A 21,235-nucleotide genomic window follows, 5' to 3' on the forward strand; every position below is an offset into this window, starting at 1 on the left:
TCCAAATGGGAGTTCAGGGTAGTGCCAGCTGGCCTCGTCCTCCAAAGAATGTTTTTCCTCAACACCCACCTTTTTGGCAGTAGACTGATGCTGCCAGCGTAACCCAGATTCAATGGGAGCTGCGGGCAGCCGTGCCTGCGGACGGTCAATGTAAACAAACTGTCTTACGGCCTGTTAGCGGATTACCACAGGCTGCCCACCACTGCTGTAGAGACTTGTCCACATAAGAGGTTTGAATCTCATCTGGTTTTCAACTAGAGGACTTTTTCCTGTTACCGTTAGTAGGAGAGGGTTGTGCTTGTAGCAGTGAAGGTCTTAATTCCAAGGCCATCCCCTACATCATATAACAGAGAGAAGCATGTGGCCCTTAGCTACTTTCTCAGCTCAAGCTCACCACTTTACCTGTTCCCACTGAAGTCAATGGAAAAAACCCTCCAACTGGCTTTGGGATGGAGCATCCAGCCCCTGCAGCAATGTTTACCAGGAGAAAAAATTCACTGAAGTTGAATGGATTTACACCAGTGTGAAAAACATTGTAAGAGAAGTCAGAATGCGGCCGTATCTCCCTGTCCATCAAGTTACTTAGCTAGCTTTGTGACAGAACTAATTAATAACTCTTCAGTAGCCAGCATTGCCCCAAACAACTTAGTAAAGGTCATTTAATTTCTGTTCTTTTACATGTTCTTAAACTCTAATTTACTCTAGTAATTCTTTAATCAATAATAATTTGAGCAATTACAGGCTACTGCTGTTTTATCTAACTCCAAGTGAACATACAACTTTCAAAAGATTATATAATACTTAAAATGTTACTCTTTATTTTTAGGGAGATTAAAGAAATGTATTACATGCCTTTTCTTGACTGTGAATTAGAATGAACTGGAATCATTATGGTCAATTAACTGTCTTGGGCAAATTACCCAAAATATGAAATTTCCTTTTAAGTGCCTTGAAGGTCTGGCTTATGAGCAGGTTAACCTAAATATACTAATAATGAGTGGCTTATGTCATGTCACATATAGTTATGATTCTAAATACCAGCATTAGTCAGGAATTCTTAATTTTCCCTTGCTGTTATAGACACCACCACTAGGGGGATTCTGCACTACGAAAGCAAGTGTTTAGCCTTGCTCTCCGCAAGAGGTTTGAGACTGACTTACATAATAGGTGCAAGGACTCAGATTTCTTCACCTTTACCAGTGCATCCACAATGTCATGGATAGCCTGGTTAAGCTGGATTGCCTCCATTCAGTTATGGAGCCAAGTTTCTTGCTGTGAGGAATTTCACAGAACTTTGCAGATAAGGTTGTTGGAATCTGAGCCAACCTGTCTGCCTAGATTTCTAGGTTTTTATAAGGTCACTCTTTAACCATGGCATCCATAAGTAGCTTAAATTTGTTAAAAATATTACATCAAGTCCTGAAGCACTAAGTCAGCCTGATGCAAGTGATGTGATTCAGCAAAAATCTCCACTGAGAATATTAAAAAAAAAAATCTATTAAAACAAACATTTACTGAAATTTATTTTGGTAATGTGTTCCCACATTTCAGGATGATTCCTGTCAGTGCTTCATCAGTTAAAGCACATTTATTAGAAATAATTCAACACTGTCACATTTGTGCATCTCTTTCCATTTCATTAATTAAAGGGCCTTTTACTTAGTTCAGCACTTTTTACTTAGTCAAATCTCCAACTCAAATCTAGTTTTACCTAAGTGCTGGATAGGGCTCTTCATAGACATAAGGCCAGAAGGGACCATAATAATCTCCTAGACTGACCTCCTCCATATCACAGGCTATAGGACTCATCTGAGCTGATTCCTGTGTGAACTGGAACAGCACTTCTCAAACCGGGGTCCGTGAGTGTACTCCAGGAGGCCCGCAGGCCCCACTGATCAACTCCTCTGCCTCCCTCCCAGTGCCTCCTGCACACCTGGGAACAGCTGTTCCCTGGGGCCTGCAGAAAGCGCTGGGAAGGAGGCAGAGGAGTGGGGATGGGGCACACTCGGTGGAGGTGGTAGAATCATGTCCGGGGCTGCTGGCCTGCTGATCAACTATTCCCTCTCCTTCCCAGTGCCTCTTGTACGCCGGGGAACAGCTGTTCAGCAGCATGCAGGAGGCACTGGGAGGGAAGGAGAGGAGCAAGGCAGGGAAGAGGTGGGGTTGGGATGTGGCCTGAGGGGAAAGGTTGGAGTGGGGGCAGGACCTGGGGCAGAGCAGGGGACTTGGGGGTCAGTGAAAAATTTTAAATCAAAATGGGGGTGCTTGGGTTGCTAAAGTTTGAGAACCGCTGAACTGGAGCATATATTTTAGAAAAAACATCCAATCTGAATGGTAAGATTTCCATTGACAGAGAATCTACCACAAACCTTGGTAAATTGTTAATTACCCTCACTGTTAAAACTGTGCATCTTATTTATAGACTGATTTTGTCTAGCTTCAACGTCCAACTCTTATTATACCTTTGTCTGATAGATGGAAGAGTCCTCTGCCATCAAATTTCTTTTCCATAGAAATTTGATGTGTGTGTGTGTGTGTGTGTGTGGGTATATATATATATATACATACATATATATACACATACATATACACACACACACACACTTATTGACTGCGATCAACTCATTCCTTAAGATTATCTTTGTTAACTAAACATATTAAGATCCTGGAGTCCAACACTCTAAGGCACCTTTTCCAATCCTTTAATCATTCTTGTGACTCTTCTCTGAGCCCTCTTCAATGAATTAAAAATAAGCATTAACTGGATTAAAAACTGCCTAACTGATAGGTCTCAAAGCATAATTGTACATGGGGAATTATCAAGTGGGTGTGTTTCTAGTGGCATTCCACAGAGATTGGTTCTTGGCCCTATGCTATTTAAAAGTTTTGTCAATGACCTGGAAGACAATATAAAATCATTTCTGATAAAGTATGAGGTGACACAAATATTGGTGACGGGATAATTAATGAGAGGACAAGTCACTGATACAAAGCCATCTGGTTTGCTTAACTGGGTCCAAGCAAACAAATGTGTTTTAGTATGGCTAAAAGTAACGTCATACATCTAGGAACAAAGAATGTAGGCTGGGGGACTGTACTTTGAGAAGCAATGGGTCTGAAAAGAACTTGGGGGTTAGGGTGGATAATCAGATGAACATGAGTTTTCAATGCAACACTGTGGCCAAAACGGCTAGTGTGATCCTTTGATGCCTAAACAGGGGAATCTCTTGTAAGAGTAAGGAAGTTGTATTACCTGTTTGGCATTGGTGCAACACCACTACTGAAACCGTGTGTCTGTTCTGGCAACCCTTACTGGTATCTTTCTGTCAGCTACCAGCAAAATCCACATGCGTACTTATGTCCTTTTAAATTGTGTGGATTTAATTCTACATGGAGGTACTTAATTGATTTCAATAGAGTCACTCCTGATTTATACCCGTGAGAGATAAGGAATGGGCTCAGGGGGTCTAAACTATCAAAAATATTTATCTTGCTCCTTTTATTATCCCAAAATGTATTTTCCACTTTGACCCTCAGATGCTGGTGTCATTAATACAATAAAGTAACTTTACCTGATGAAAAGTCAAACTGAATGAGCTGAAATTTGTTTAAATAATCACAATTTTGTGTACAATGAAATTATGAACCCGACCCCCTTGAAAGAGCTGAATACTCTCAATTTCAACTGAAATCAGTGACTCAAGGGTGTTCAGCACTTCGCAGGAGACACTCCGCAGGATCAGCTGATAAATTTTTGAATTACATGAGTTTTGTTGCTCTATCTGTTTTCCTTTTATTTCCAGTTGCTAAAGTGCGTTAGGTGATTGTTTTTACATCAGAACAGAAATGCCTACTAATGTTTGTCCTGAAGCCCTATGAATATATATGTCACCAAATTTGGGCTGTTGCAACCTTCAAATCCCCCCTCGGTCTAAAATTTCCAAAGTCTGAATCCTGTTTGGGTTAGTCAGAAATAAAAATTGGAGAGAAAAAAACATATCCGAATCTTTTTTTAAAATATGTAAAGATTCGGATATGGTTTTTCTCCAATTTTTATTTCTGATTAACCCAAACAGGATTCAGATTTTGGAACTTTCGGACCAAGAGGGGGATTTGAAGGTCACAACAGCCCAAATTTGGTGACTTTCTGAGCATGCTGAAAGATATATCTGCTTAAGGGAAGTCCAGGATTAGGGGCCCCAAGTATCCCCACACATGAAGAAACCCACGAGAGAGGAAAAGATGCTGTTAATATAATATTTGTATGCTTACTTATAGTGTTCTCCTATGGATTTCCCCACTCTCCTATAGATGCACGTTGCTAACTCCACCATTAATCTCCATGGCAATTTGCCATCGATCGTCATGCCAAATTGTGTTGTGGGAGCATGTTCACTAAGGACTGGGGCAAGACCAATAAATTCAACGTCCACCTGGGTCTATGCCATGTGCGCTCTGGTGTTCAGAGGCTGAAAAACCATTGCATTAATTCTCTGTGCCACCTAGTCCATTAGCAAAATATGCCATATCGACGAAAGATATAAAATTTTGCTACTCCAGAAGAACCAACTCTTCAAACTTGATTAACAGATTGCTCCACTATGCAGATGTGTCCCATGGACGGAATTACTGTCTCTATCTCCTAACTATGTACATAGTTCAATTAGAAAGTTGAAGTTGAAAAAAATCGAATGTTTTACTGGAGCTCAATAATATGAACATATTTTCATCTGAATTACACTCAACTCCCCATTTGTTCAGATAATTGGGTTGCCACAGCTGCTGCCTATTTGTTTAACCCCTCAGTTAATTTACCCAGGAAATAGGAAAGCACAATCAATCACTCTTGTATAACAAAATGGGTTCCATTCATCAGGGACTAGCATCTACAGGAGCATATAGTAGAAGGAGCAAAAGGTCAGAAGAATAAAAGGCCATTTTGAAGCATACTCCTTTGTTTTGGTGGAAGAAAGATTCTGGGGTTACAGTGTGTTTGTTGAGAGTTAAAATTGTGTTTGTGCTCACTGAGAGTGGAAGGTTTGCTGTGGAAAAGAAATTTTTTGCTGACTGCCATATTGCCAACTCACAGCATCTAAAAAGAAAGTCAGTACCACAGTTGCCAACTTTCATGTGGTAAATAAGCACCCCAACTTTCACAATAAGCCAAAAATCAAGCGAATCCCATTTTAAAACAAGGCCAAAATAATCCCTAAGAACCCCAACACTCTGTGTGACTAGATCCCCCTGAAGTGCAGTCTGGGACTGTGGTGGGCCCTCTGGGCACCCCTGACTCTCTCCCCTTCTTTCCCGGAGCCAATCCAAAAAAAAGAAGAAGAAGCAGCAACAGGCTACAAACCAAACAAGGAACAAGCCAAAAACTAGCCAACAAGCAACTCACAAGCCAATTAAGCCAAAACTAAGGCCAATTTCTGTATTTTTTTCCACAGGTATGGCATGTCTGGTCAGCACTCAAAAATCATGGTTTTAAAAAATAGTATATATTGGGGCTCCTCTGATCTGCATTCTGTGTTGGAGAGATGACCTTAACAGGTCCCAATGCTCACTGGTATGGGTAGTGAGTTTCAGCTGGCCTGGACAGTTGAATATACCCCAACTCACTAAGGTCACAGCCTGTATCTAAAAGTGTCATGTAAAATATCAATAAAAAGCTAATAGCATACTGATAATTCATATTACTACATGGTGTATGTGTGGAGGACAAATTCAACATTATTTCCAATACATTTGTAATCTTTAGCAAAGCGTTTCTGCTAGGAATAAGTGATATTTGTTTCCATTGCCAGGGCCATTTATCTGCAAAGGCTGTGTTTGTTAGGTTTGCTATAATGGCTAAACCAGAAAATGAACCAAACTGAAATGGAACACACCCCTGCATTTACATTCTACACACTACTGCAAAAATCTTTGTACAAAATATGCTTTGTGAGGTATCATTTGAAAACTAATAACTTGATGGTAAATATCACGGAGAAATGTATGAAACAACATTATATGTAAAATTATGAATTCCCCCTATATGATATAGTTAGCACATGTTCAAACTCACATTGCCCTGAGTAGGCAAAAATTGTTAAACAGGTCTATCCTAAACAAAGGATAGCCCGACTTGATTATGTAAAGAGTTGTCACTTTGGATGGGCTAGCACCAGCAGGAGAGTGAATTTGTGGGGGGGGGTGGAGGGTGAGAAAACCTGGATTTGTGCTGGAAATGGCCCAACTGTTGATCATTTTAGATAAGCTATTACCAGCAGGACAGTGGGGTGGGAGGAGGTATTGTTTCATATTCTCTGTGTGTATATAAAGTCTGCTGCAGTTTCCACGGTAAACATCTGATGAAGTGAGCTGTAGCTCACGAAAGCTCATGCTCAAATAAATTGGTTAGTCTCTAAGGTGCCACAAGTACTCCTTTTCTTTTTGCGAATACAGACTAACACGGCTGTTCCTCTGAAAGGAGTGTGTGTTTACCTCAATTTACATACAAGTAGTAAACAGGGTCCTTGAGTCAGAAAGGGGGGAAATGACAGGACACAAGGCAAATCTACATTTCAGCATACACAGGGGAGAAGAAAGAGCCTGGAGCCACTTTCACCACCAAACTCCATGTCACCTTCTTCACTGTTTGAATAAACTTTGTTTGGAGGGGTAAGTCCCAGAAATATCTACTTCAAAGGGTGACTGGACTGTAAAAGTGAAGGCAAAACCACCCCAAGGCATCTCTCCATAGAATCATAGAAGTGTAGGACTGGAAGGGACCTTGAGAAGTCATCTAGTCCAGTCCCCTGCACTCAGGGCAGGACTAAGTAATAACTAGACCATTTCTGACAGGTGTTTGTCTAACCTGTTCTTAAAACCTCCATCCCTCTCTCTTTCACCTAAGACTATAAAGGAACCAGCTTTTTGATGATGGGGGAGATCCTGACCTGAGAATTTGGTCATCACTGGTGCTGGGAACACACGGTAAAGATTTTACCTTGATCCAAGTCTAGCTGGTTAAGTTTTAGCACTAGAAAAATGTTGATATTTATTTCTCTTTTAACTATTTCTGACTTTAATGCCTTATACTTGTACTGTCTTAAAACCTCGCTCTGTAGTTAAATAAATCTGGGTTTTTTAAAATTAAAACTAATCCAATGTTGAGTTTAAACTTAACTGTTCGGTAACTCCAGTTAAAATAGCGAACTGGGCAGCGGCAACAGACCTTTAGTATCTGGAGAGGGCTGGACAATGGAGAACACATGTTTGGGGCCAAATCCAGGACTGGGAGTGTGTTGGGGCCACCATGCAAGTCGTAAACCAGGCAGGTGGAAGCCAGAGTGTGACTGGAGTGTTGCTGACAGGCTCTGAAGTCAGAGCTGCTGGACCAGGGCTGTAGCTACACACAGACACTCAGGGTGTGATCTGCAAGCTGGAAGCCGATTTGTGGCACCCAAAGTTGCAGTGCAGACAGTGATGACCCCTCACTGGTCTGGATTGCATCCCAGAATGCAACAAATGGCATCTCTGATTAGAGAATGCATAACTGAAACTTGACAAGAAGGTGATAATGCAGTAGAACCTCCTTGTCTAAGGAAACAGGATCATGTCCACTGGTTTCCATTAACTACCCTGAAAATTCCCTCATTTATTCAAACCCATTAATCCAAACAACATAGAGGACATTTATCAATATTGTGTGGATTTATGCCTGGATCCTGCAAGGCAAACATTACTCTGGACTTGATTCATGCCTTACTTTAAGCACTTGCATAGTACAGTGATCTTAGGAGAAACTAGGGCTTGATCCTGCACCATTCAAGTCAAACTGGAGTTTTTCCACTGACTACATGGAAGCAGGATCAACCCCTTACTCAAGTGCTTAAAGTAAATCCTCTGCTTTGGTGCTTTGCTGGATCATGGCTGGAGCACTCAGCACTTTGCAGGACTGAGTCCTTAACATTTAAACAGTAATTCTGGCGTGCCCCGGGTACACTGCAACAGGCCAAAGAAATACATTGCCTCAAGGGAAATAAAACACAACAACATACAGTAGTATGTCCAGCAACACAGGACAGGCATCAGGGAATATACTCAGCAGCTAACAGATGCCCACCTTGGGGTGCCTCACCTCATTTTTAAAGGTATCCCACTCATACATAGGTTGGCTGATAAGTACATATCTTGCAGTGCATCATTGCCCCTTTAAATATATCATTTGTTAAGTTTTCAAAAATAAATAAATAATCTGAAAATATAAATATCCCTAACGTGGCTCTGTTACTTATTATCCAACTTAAAAATATATACTTTAAAAAAAATGGTGGTCAAAAAATTAGGGGGAATTATGGTTTTTCCTCCACAGTTTCTTGAAGAAGCAATCAAGAGTTCCTTTCTCTCAAAACTGTCTGCCTCCAGCTCTGGGGAGAATATGGATTTTGAGTAAGAGCCTGATTCTGCTCTCACATACACTCGCGAGAGTCCGGAATAAATGCAACGAAATCAGTGGAGTTTCACTGGAGTACAAGAGGCGTGGGAGCAGGCTCAGACCTTAATCTTTTTAAGGATTCCCCTCAGACAGAGGAAGAATTGGCTGCACAGAGCTGCATATTCTTCCTTCCTATACTTAATGGAATATTAGGCTTTATAAATAACTGGATGTAGCCCAGCGTATATTACATAGAAGAAATTATACTGCATACCCAGCCTATTTGTGAACCTAGTACAGGATATTTTTAAACTATTTACTGGCATTGCCTGAACATTAGCCGGTAAGAAAGAGATCAATAAGATATTTGATAAGTAATATAAAGGCTGTGACAGGGAGACAGACGTAGGGGAGGAACTGGAAAGCAATAATCACAACCTTGTTCAGTTCAAGCATTCTATTGTCAATTGACTAGATATTATCTTGGGGACAGAAATTCTAGGGAAAAAGCCACCACATGGTAGAGAGTAGTAAAAAGTGGCATATTAGTGACCCATGAAAGGACCACGTGTGTTTACTTTATACCTTCCACAAGGTCATAAGGCAGAAGGTGACTTAATATACTTACTGTGGAAATATACCATTTATGTCCCTCTCAAACCAGGCCTCAGTACCATGACTTTGGAGCCAGTGAGGAGGGGAGGAGCCCAAAGACAAAGCTGACAGAACTATGTCTACAAGACTTGAAAGTAATTTATACTGTATGTCCATATTAATAAACTGCTTAAGGGAGTTATGGATGAAGCCAAGAACGGGGCTAGAGCTTAACCAGTTCAGGAAAAATGTCCTTTACACAAACAGTTTGAATACAGAAACACAATAAGTGGTATAGCAGGTGGCTTACTATTCCATCGATACGTTGTACATGAAACGGGTCTTGGCAGACCCCATAGCCATCTCTGGGTCTGAAAAGTCCTATATTATTATACATCAAAAGATGTCACTCATACATTTCCTGGCTAATCAGACTAGACCCATATTCCTTGCACATACTGACTCCCATTGACTGAAATGGGAGTTTGGGGTGCGTAACTAATAGACCCGCAAAACATTGCCTCCTATGTTTATAGACTAGGAAAACCCAGAAGCTGAGCAGTTCTGCCACTCTAAAGATGCCACACTCCATTAGCAGAAAAACACTGACATACCTATTTTTATCATTAACATGTCCTAAATTAATATTCGTTTTTTAAAGTGTATGTCTCCTATACATCCTGTAGCAGAGACAGGTGCTCAGCCCATTCTAAAATTATTTTTGTGACTCTGTTAAAAAAAATATTCCCAAATTCACGAGTGGGAATATTGAATCTTTTATCTGCAGTGTACCCAGAGAGAATCAGTTATGAGGTTTTCTTGCATACAGCACTTTTAAATGCCTTCTCCATGATTCAGAGGCAGTTACCATTTTGTATTCCTCTGTTCTCTCATTGAACCTTTACTTATGTTCTTTTAATTTAAAATAAAGGTGATCCTGACTGACTGACAGTATAAGGCTGCTTTTTGTGTATGGAGAAAGAACACCTGCCCTACTAAAAAGCCCTGCTGCAGTATGCATGATAATATTAATGTAAATTATTTGTCTTAATCTAGTGGTTCCAAATAATAAACCAACCTTTTCTTGATAGAGTTTGTGAAGCCACTTAGAACATTCCTGTTCATCTTCTGGGACTTCCTCTAATGGAATCCGTCTGCAAACAGTAAAGAAGAGATAGTAAAGAAAAAGTACACTCATATTGTTTAATGTGGATCTTAAAACTGCTATCTAATTAAACTACTACTCATTTACTTTACTAATTATTTTTTTCCTTTTAGTTCTGCCTTTTGAGGTACAAATTTTGGACACAGTGATGTGTAGTTTTAAGTGTAAGAGCCATAAACAGTCTTTAGAAATATCTGGAGCTAGAAATATACTGTAAAACTTGCAGCTCAATAAAGACTTCTTCCAGTTAATAGGATGATGGTTTGCATTTCTATATTTCTACATAAAAGTTTCAAATAGGTTAACTTCCTACCTCACAGATTAAGTCATCCCAAGATTTTGTTTAACAACTGAGCACTCGGAGGTAAAACTTGTTTCCCTTTGCAATTAGGGTCAATCATATTTAGTGCTTTTGGAACAGCTATTCCCAGTGCTTAAAATGTCTTTATAAAAAACATTTGCTTTATTTCAATTGTAATTTACCAGTAAGAAAAGGAGATACCTATGAAAAACTACAACCACCTCTGGGAATGAAAATTACATTGGCCTTGGACAAGGACTTGACAATGTTCACTTCTAGAACAGTACCCAGAGCACCTGCTAGCCTAAGGCACCAGTGAAAATTTTAAAATCGAATTGCCCATAAATCACCACCACCACCAGAAATGCATGTTCTGTGTCTTTGAAAAGCTGCAATTTTTTGGGCTTTGTAATGGTACGAAGCAGCCATTCAAAAGTCCCAGCAATTCACAAGATACCAGATATTAGAAAAAACGTTATGATTAACATAATTCCCGTGCCCTCAAAAGTCCAATTCTCCCATCTTGAGAACTGCTACAAATAGAAACTAATACTTGTTTCACAATTGGCAAGCTGGAGTGCAGGCTTTCAGTGGAAAACATTCTTTTTCTCTAGAAATCCATGAGACAGCAGCTGTTAAAGTGATACAATAATTTAAGTGGAAACAGGTATCAGAAACAAGATCAGAATCTTAAAAATGCAAATTGTCTCATGATCAGCAAGACCTTGAAACACTTTGCTGAGCAAATATGATGCTTCCAGGATCAAACTTATCAGCGTTGATCTTGAAGCAGTGACCGGAAAGGAGAAGTTTAGTGCCCAATCCTGCGCTTACTTCAGGATCTATGCAGGAAGTTCAAAGAGGCAGAGGAACGGTGGACTAGTGAGGGCCATGTACAGCTAATCTGTGTTTCCAGAGCCACCCTCAGGATGATACAGGGCTCACAGCCTGGAGGAAAAGGAGAAGGGACGCATGCAGGGAGGCACATATCCTACTTTAGAAGGACTGTTGAACACCTGTGGTTAGAACAAGCTGCTCACTTGTGAGCAGTATATGAGCTGGCCACCTGATCACATCCTTCAGGCATCACACAGGGATTCTAGGGCGTGCTAATGGGTTTGGTAGCAACCTCTCCCCTCAAATTCTCTCGAGAGCTTGTAGCTATCTCGATATTTTCCACTGGCACTGTGTGGATACTCAGGGGTGTGTATATACAGTGGCTTCCTATTAGATCTAGTTGAAAAATTCTGAATTTTGAGGGGAAAAAATTGTGCTACAAGTGCCATTAAACACCTGAAAAGCATAGCAGGGTACCTATCAGCTGATGTTCTGTGCTCATGAAAGTAACCCCCAAAACACAAACAAAGGAGCATTAGCCAATTGAATTAACACAACGTTTCAATTCACAGGGATTCCAGCTACAGATGGCAGCTTCATATTGTGGCCAAGAACTGCTGCTTGGAAGCTGCATCTGAATCAGCACATCTCCCTTTTGTGGGCAGTGCTGTAGGTTTCCCGGTATAGCAGGGATTAGAGCATTATACTTCCACTCCTGGTGGACTCTCTAGCTTCAGTGACCTGTCACCTAGATTCTGCTGGTGGAACCGAGACTGTGAATAAGGTCCTACATATAATCACACCTCCGCCAAGTGATGGCAGATTATGGGACCTTGCTGGTTGGTAGAGAAATCCGGGACATGGAGTCCAGGTATGTCTTATTGTAACTTGTTTTATTTACACGATATGTACTTGTACCTACACAGAAGTGGTCTCACAAAACACAGGCCGACCCCTCTGTCAGGATCTCACCCAAAACAACAATGACATGTCCACTGGTAGCAACTAACTAGATACAATTCTTGGGGCAGAGAGACTAAGGCAATGGACAAACTCTTCCATGGCTTACAACAGCTCTCCCAAAATGAAAGTGCATCACAAGATAAACAATCCAGCATTTGATCAAAGACTAAACAATGCTTTTGTGCTAAGGAAAAACAAACTTGTAAAACTATATGGAACTGCACTCTGAAGACTCCTATCATATAGTGACACAATTTGAAAACTTACAGCTATAAATGTTCACCTGAGCTCCTTTGAAGAAAGTTTTACATGAATTTATAATCAATTACCTGCAAGAAAAAACGTTTCCCTGCTTGTTAGTAAAGTGCACACCACTGTATATGGAAAAACATGAGCATGGATAACTTGCCTTACATATAAATCTGCATGGTATTTCTTCCCATTTAAAACTCCCAGCAAAGTTGGATTCTCATTATTTCTAAAATTGAGCGTAGAATCATACACAGCTGAAACTACAAGGAAAAAAAAAAGCAGTTTTACTGTTTGTAAAATCAATTTTCAAAGTTAATAGGGTGGTCTTGGTTATATTTAAGGTGCTTTGAAATGACATTTCATGAACAATTTCAATTTTCCATATTCATTCTCTCTCAGATAGTGGGTATATTTAAACATATAGCCTCCAGCAGCAGCTGACATAATTAAAGTTGTAAGCAATGTCAAGATGACAAGGGACAAATTCAAATACACATTAGTAGAAGCAGGGCATCTAAGCATGTTTTTCAAGACCAGTACCAACACAATTTACTTTTAAAAGGGTTATCTTTGTCTCCTATGATGAACAGGTGGGTGGGTGAGAGAGGGGAAAGAGAAGAAACTAGAGGTGATTAATACAAGAACGAGAGGACACCCAAGGAAATTGAATGGTAACAAATTTAAAACTGATAAAAGAAAATACATTTTTGCATTAAGTGAATAGTTGTTGAAGTCACTGCTAGAAGATAGTGAGGTCAAAAGCCTAATAGCATTTAAAAAATAAATTAGTCATTTAAGTGACTAACATCCACAGTTGATCTAGAAAACACAGAAGTTTAGTTGGGATACAAACCCTCTTGTGTTACAATACAAGAGGTTAGGAACAAACTTTCCTCACAGTTTTTCCATCCATTATGGGGCTCTTGCAGCCTTTTCTGAAGCATTAGCTACAAGCCACTGTCAGAGGCAGAATACCAATTTAGACTCGCTATAGGCTGATCTAATCTGGCAATTCCTATGTAGACACATGACTAAGATGAGAATCATTGGGATATGCATTTCACGGAACTAAACTGCAGCCAAACTCTCAACAACTAGGGAATAAAACTTTCTGTAATTCAACAGATGGCCTGAATATTTCCCAGCAACAATAAAAAAAAGGCAAAGTATATTGCTAGTTCATTAAAATAAAATGCTATGGAGCTTAGAGACAGAGAGAGGGAGAGAAAGGGCACAGGAATAGTTTACAGAGATGGAGGAGTTTTATTTTATTTTGAAGAGTAAGAGACTTCAGAAGTCCAGACGCTAAATACAGTAGAACCTCACAGTTACAAACAAGACCGGTCAACCACACACCTAATCTGAAACTGGAAACATACAAGTAGGCAACAGCAGAGACCCCCACCCCCCCAAAAAAAGAAAAAGGCAAATAAAATATAGTATGGTGTTAAACTACTAAAAAAATTGAAAGTTTAAAAAAAGATTAGAAAGGGTAAGGAAACTTTCTGTGCTGGTTTCATTTAAATTAAGATAGTTAAAAGCAGCATTTTCCTTCTGCATAGTGAGGTTTCAAAGCTGAATTAAATCACTGTTCAGCTGTAAACTTTTGAAAGAACAACTATAATGTTTCATTTAGAGTTACAAACATTTCAGGGTTACAAACAACCTCCATTCCTGAGCTGTTCATAACTCTGAGGTACTACTGTAGATTCATACATGAGTTAGCCTTTGACACACTTTATTTCTCTTCCGGGTCATAGAATTGGCGAACGGCAGTTGGTTCTTCTGACCTGATCTACTCCCATTTGAAAGGGGAGGGGATAGGTCAAAAAGCACTAGGGAACCATTAGTGTACAGCAACGGGGTTCACAGGGACACAATGTGTAGCAGGCTAGTGTGGGGTGGATTTACACCCCAGTTTGCCACAAATTAAGTGTCTGTGTGGACGAGCCCTAAATCTGTTAATTCTCTCTCCTGGAAACATGTTACAAATTTTGACTTTGCACTGTATAGAATTTTTCCTCTAACTGTGGGATCAGACATCCTGTATGAACAGATATTGAGCTGGAAACCCTAACGCCTGCTCAGCAAGCCCAAACAACATGGCCCAATTCTCCTCCCAGGTATCCCTGCCCCTGGGTACATCCAGAGTGATTCCACTTAAGTCACTAGATGTAAAACCAGTTGAGAAAAGAACTGGGTTCATCGTGTGTAGGAAGTTTGGTTTGATCTTTTAGAGTTTAGTATAGAACTGCAGGGCACAGTTCTGCAATAACAGCCACCATATGCAGACTATTTATATTCCACTCTGAAATCCAGCCCAGCCCTGGTTTTAAGTGTCCATGTTTGCAAGGTGTTTTCAGCTGCTACTTATTATTGGAAATAAAAACCAAACAAAAACACGAAACCCCCACTGAAACACATTCCTAGTTGCATGTTTGCACACTAAAGATAGGAAGGATCCATGTTTTCAAGGTCTCATATTTTAAAAGCCTCTTTGGGTAAAAAGTGCTTATTAATCCCTGTATTACATCTTAAAGGATAAAAACAGTGGTAATGAGACAGTTTAATGCGACTTGTGCAATAAGGAGTCTGTTAGGTTAATCATTACTTAGCAGCACAGAAACCATAAAAACAGGATTTACCCAGCATTCATTCTGTTGTCTTACCCTATATACATAACAGTTAGCGCTTGTCTTCAGAGGAAGAAAATAGATTCCTTTTCCGTCTGACTAACCTAAAGTATGATAATCAGTCCTGAAGGGAATACTTTTTAAGGATATAAGCTCATTTGTTGCTTGCACGACACTGGCAAATAAAAGACATAATTAATATTGTACTCTGGATTAACACTGTTATTGGGAAGTGAAGTAACTGTTCAAATTAATTCTGTTTGTTCAAAGCTTTTCCACTTGGTAAGCACAGACAATGCACAATGTGTAAATTTATAAAACACAACAAATAGAGGTGTCAGAAAAAGACTGAACAAGACCAGAAGTTGCTAGAAAGTTTCTATAAATAAGGTGGCATTAATACAAGTTGTGTTTTCTTATTCAAGAATTGGCCATGTTTGTGCAGAATATGGGAAACAGGTATTACTTTTTCTTTTTTTTTTTAAAAAAGTAATACTTTATAATCCATAACTAGAGTTCAGCAGGAAGTGGTTTTCCCTTCCCATGTGAATTTTGGAGGTTTCAAACAATTTTCCCATGCCGAATTGGGACCAAAAAAAAAATCAATGTAGTAACAATTTTCAAAAACTGAAATTATTGAAATGAAAACATTGAAATTGACCCAATCCAAAACCTTTTTTCATATAGTAAAAGTGTTTCTTTTGATTGTCCTATTTTATTTCATCATTTCTTTTACTATAAATTTACCTACATTTCAAAACAAAGCATTTTCAAACTGAAAAACAGAATTTTGTTTCGAAAATGTTGAAACAGGACACTGAATTTCCCATTTTAAATTTTGGAAAAAAAGAAAAGAAAAAAGTTTAGAAATTGCCATTGAAACTGTCACAGGGTCCCTTTAAGAAGGAGCTGGGTCAGTGCATCTGTGACTGGACAGCTGACCTCAATTAGGTTTAAAAAAAGGACACCTGGGCTTAACGACGGGGGGGAATAAGAGAAGAGAGATGAGAGAGAGACGGACCAGTGTGTCTGAACCACTGAGCTGCAAGAAGCAGAAAGTTCTCTGGGAGGGGCTACCAGAGTCCCCTGGGAGAGGAGGCAGTGGGAACCCTCTGAGGGAATAGGGCCTCCAAGAGGAAATTCTTGGGGATGGTCCTCAGTGAGCTGAGAATGGAAGACTCCTGCAGGATGCCCTGAAGCAGGACAGAGAGGTAAAGGGGAAAATCCCCTGGGAGCTGTAGCCCAAATGGGCCAAGGAACTGTGTGGGTATTTTGCTTATGTTGGAGAAATAAAACTGCCTGGAAAGACTGTGCGTGCGACAGTGAGTTCTTTGTGAGCTGGGGAGAAGGCCAGCCAATTACACCAACCTTTTCCCACGAAAAGGTTCAGTTTCAATGAACTGTTATTTTCTGACAAAAATGTTTCATCAAAAAAATTCCCAACCAGCTTGAACCATACACTTAACAGAGGTTTCTTCTGTCCAAAACGCTGTTTGCTTTGCAACGCTTAACAATGTGAGTGAATCAGGCCAAGGACTGTTTTAAAATTGGAGACAGGCCCTTTCCAAAATCCCAGATCCCTGAGCTCCTGAGCTTTGGGGAAGTCTAAATCTTGATCAGCACTGTATGGTTCAGGCCCTTGTCTACTTTCCTTGAGGAGACAGTGTTCTCATTGTGTTCCTTAGTCCTTCATTGCACATGTTGGTCAATTCCTACATAGGACACATACCCCCTCTCGCCTTCATGTAACTGAAAAGGACTACATTGTGCTGCCCAATTTGCAAAAGACAAGGTTATCACTGTCATAAAAGCTAAACAGTCATGTTATCTGCCTCTCTTGAGAAAAGCTCTACAAAATCTGAGAGATACCTAGCACATTACTCACTGCAGAATATTTTGTTACAGATAACTGTTCAAGATATGCTTGGTGAAAATCTGATCCTGTTGAAGCCAGTGGGAATTTTGAGATTGACTTCAATGGGGTCAGGACCTTTTGAACTGAATTAGGTTGTCTTACCTATGAGTTAGTGGTCTAACTGCACACATATCCACCATTCCAAAAGGATTGCTAGGTCTGGGCTAGCTATCAATACACAAATAAGTAGCTCTATCCATTTTTGGTTTTCACAACAGTTTTGTTTGCTACAGGCTGCCATGCACCTAAATCCCCAGAAAATAACTTCCAAAGTTGTGTAATCATTGTACCAAGACCAACTAAAGAAGAGACAGCAAAGAGACAACTGTGATGAATCGCGAAAAGGAGTACTTGTGGCACCTTAGAGACTAACCAATTTATTTGAGCATGAGCATTCTGTCTGTACTACTTCCGAATTGTAGACGGTTTTATTAAGTTTTCTCATAAACATACTGTGTCCTGGAAAGCCTATATGTATATGGATGCAATCAAGGCTTGTCTACACTTTAAAACACTGCTGCAGCTGGGCTGCTGTAGCACTTCAGTGTAGACATTACCTGTGCTGACAGGAAGGGTTATGCTTATGCTCAAATAAATTTGTTAGTCTCTAAGTCTCTCAAGTACTCCTTTTCTTTTTACAGTACTGTACTGTATTTGCCTGGATTTTTTGGGTTTTGGGGTTTTTTTTGGTCTCTCCTGCTGCCTGGTTGCGTACTTGCAGTTCCAAATGAGGTGTGTGGTTGACTGGTCAGTTGATAACTCTGGTGTTCGTAACGCTGAGGTTCTACTGTATAAAGATTATGGGTGATGTAAACAAGCTTTTTGGTGAACCCCTGAAATGTAAAGAAAACAGTTTTGGGGAGTGCAGAAGAAAAGGGATCTGACCTAAACTGAGGTATCAAACCAAATTAGGGGTTTTGTAAGAAAATGGGGGAACTAGTCGGGTAGTTCCCATGGAAGATGAGGCCCACAAATTAATGGGTTTAGAAGAATTCTACTAACTCCGCTCCTCTGACCTAAAATCGTGGTTAACGGACAAGGACAAGAGACATAACTGTAGCCGGGAAGTGGGCAATATGCGGATAGCTGGCCCAGGTTTGATAAAAAAAATTCAAGGGACAGTGGCACAAAGTTGAATGGAGAAGGAGAATGGGCTAAACACAGACCTGTGAAGGGAGGCAAACCCTAATTGGACCCAACAAAGGAACATAGGGATCTGAAATGCTTTTACTGTAACAAAAAAGGTCATAAGATGTTACACTGTCCAGTGCTGGAGAGACCAGGGGCTAGTGATAGCCTACAGTGGGTCCAGGGGGCAGTGACTCTACCAATGGAAAACCCAGATCCAGCCCTGACAGTCAGTAAACCTGATTATTTCAGACGCAAAAGGAGAATCAAAAGTTTCCCATTGGAGTTGGATGGGGAAAGGGCCCAGGGGTTGAGTACAATGGAGCCCAAGTAACTGGCACACCCAGAGGTGGTGGACCCCTCAAGAATCATCCCTGATATTGTCATGACCATTCAGGGAATAATGCCAAACCAGGGGCCTAAGGATGTCAGGATACACTCCCAGCTACTGACAGAGGTCTTGCTGACGAATGACTTAGAATCCTGGCTCAAGGCCACTTGTGTGGTTACTCGGAGTGTAAAACAGAAAGTAGCAGCCCTTGGCTCTGACCCTGGGCTGCAAGCTAACAGGCAGAGAGGCAGCTCTGAGCTGCTGCCTGGCAACCTAAATACATGCCCTGGGACTGAGCTGAATCCAGCTGATGAATTAGGGTGACCAGACCGCAAGTGTGAAAAATTGGGACAGTGGGTGGGGGGTAATAGGAGCCTATATAAGACAAAGCACTAAATATCGGGACTGTCCCTATAAAATCGGGGCATCTGGTCACGCTATTATGAACCCGAGGGAAAGTGGGTTCCAGTGACCAGGCTGAGTCAAGTTGCCCAGCTCCTGCTAGGGAATTCCAACAGTAACAATTGACTTACCCCTCTCCAGAAAACCTAGGGTTGCAGCTGACTCTCCTGGCAGCCCTCTGACAGGAGGTCACCTGGAAAGGTTTCTCTGGGATCAGCTGCTACTCTACAGGGAGTGTATGCTCCCTGGGAATGTTGAGCCATGGGGAATACTGAGACAATTGGTGGTACTGATTTAGGCTACTCAGCCTAGCCCATGATATATACCTTTCTCAGTGCACTTGGGAATACAGAACACTAAAAAGCACTTACTCCAGAATATCTACTGGCCTTGGGTTTCTGAGGCAGTGCAAAAACACTGCAAGTCCTGTGACCCATGCCAGAGAGTAAGGAAGGGCCAGGACAAGGGGAAGGCTGTCCTAATTCTCATTCCCATCATAGAGGAACCCTTTCAGACGGTTGTGGAGGACCTTGGGGCGCCCCTTAGCATAGTTACCCAGATGGAGAAAAAATATATTCTGATAGTAGTAGTTTACACTACCCGCTATCCAGAAGCGGTAGCTCTGTCCTCTATAAAGGCAGACAAAATGACTGATGCCCTGCTAGAAGTATGTAGCCAGGTAGGGTTTCCTCATGAGGTTTTGACGGATCGGGGGCAAACTTTACATCTGTCCTACATGAAGGGACGAGAGAGAGATGTGGGATTCAACACTTCTGGTCACCTTCCTACCACCCAGATTAACAGGCTATTCGAGAGATTTAAAGAAACCCTTCAAATGTTGAAAATGTTTGTGGACCCACACCGCAGTGACTAGGTTAAATGTTTACCTTAGCTGCTGTTTCCCTATTGGGAGGTTCCCCAGAAATCCACAGGATCCTCCCCTTTTGAACTGCTCTCTGTATGGGAGGAGAGTACAAAGCCCCCTGGCCCTAATGAGAGAAGAGTGGGAAAGTACAACCTCTCCCGACGAAGAGTCCATAATGAAGCATGTGTTGGCCTTTCGGGAAATACTCACTGGGTCCCTGCATTTCACCCAGGAGAATCTAGCTTAAGCTCGGGACAAACAAAGTTTGATATGATCACACTGCATATGCTTGGACATATGATACAGCTGAGAAAATTATGGTGCTCATTTCAGTGCACAAGAATAAATTCCATGCTGCCTGGGAAGGACTGTTTTAAATCAAACATTTCAATGAAGTAAACCATGTGGCTGAGCTATCTAAATCGCTCCCATCGACACTGAGTGTATGTGTGAACATGACAAGATATTACGGCAGAGAGAATCTGGCCCTGGGAGGGGAAAGAGGAGGTTCTCCTCATAGATTTGGTAGCAGAAACAGGGGACAGCCCCTCCCTGGACTCCTTATCTCTCTCTGATCACTTAACCCCCACGTAGCAAGCAGAACTCAGAGCAAAGCTGCAGGCTTACCACTAGAAATTTTCCAATAAGCCTATACACATCTTGCCTGCTGTCCAATTAAAAGTTCATCCTTCAAGATTACTGGGAAAACAGCCCAGAGCCTGGAGAGAGAAATTGCCGATATGCTGGAGTCAGGGATGATCCAATGGTCAATAGTCCATGGGCATCCCCCAATGTACTGGTACCTAAGAAGCCTGGGTCAGAGTCTGTGGAGATTACAGAAAGCTCAGTATCATCATAACATCTGATACATACCCCATGCCTAGAACAGAGGAGATCCTGTCCAAGTTGGGAGGAGCCCCAATTCCTGACCACAACTGACCTCAGTAAAAGTTACTGGCAGGGGCCACTGGCCTCAGATGCTAGGCTTAAATCAGCATTTACCACCCTAATCGGGCTCTGAGTTCTTGGTCCCACCTTTTGACCTCAAGGGGGCTCTAGCTACCTTCTAGCAACTGGTAGATGAGTTACTACATGGGATGGGGGTGTTTGACCTGGCACACATAGATATTTGCATCTTCAGCCAGACATGGGAAGAGAATGCGACCCATGTAAGGAGCATGCTTCACAGCATTCAAACAGCAGGCCTGACTGTGAAGATGGAGAAATGGAAGATTAGAATGGCAGAAGTGGGGTCTCAGTCACAGAGTAGGGAGGAGCTGCATAAAACCAGAACCTACAAAAGTGGAAGCCATTAAGAATTGTCCCACTCCCAATACAAGGAAGAAAAGATACAATCGTGTATTGAGATGTCAGGATATTACAGGAGATTCGTCCCTCACTTCAGAACCCTGACTGCCCCATCACTG

The 21,235-nt window shown here is 41.2% G+C and overlaps 1 protein-coding gene across 5 annotated transcripts in view; it reads right to left on the minus strand.

Moving 5' to 3' along the window:
* AGPAT4 (1-acylglycerol-3-phosphate O-acyltransferase 4) overlaps positions 1-21,235 on the minus strand; it is a 122,692-nt gene that overhangs the window by 19,554 nt on the left and 81,903 nt on the right. For all 5 annotated transcript variants that reach the window (XM_048844095.2, XM_048844094.2, XM_075126849.1 and 2 more), the window contains 2 exons: positions 12,692-12,794; positions 10,095-10,170 (listed from right to left, as the gene is read on the minus strand). In XM_048844095.2, the coding sequence (XP_048700052.1) occupies positions 10,095-10,170; positions 12,692-12,794 (179 nt within the window). The remainder of the gene's footprint in view (positions 1-10,094; positions 10,171-12,691; positions 12,795-21,235) is intronic.

This window comes from Caretta caretta, chromosome 3, assembly GCF_965140235.1.
Source record: "Caretta caretta isolate rCarCar2 chromosome 3, rCarCar1.hap1, whole genome shotgun sequence".
Classification (NCBI taxonomy): domain Eukaryota; kingdom Metazoa; phylum Chordata; order Testudines; family Cheloniidae; genus Caretta; species Caretta caretta.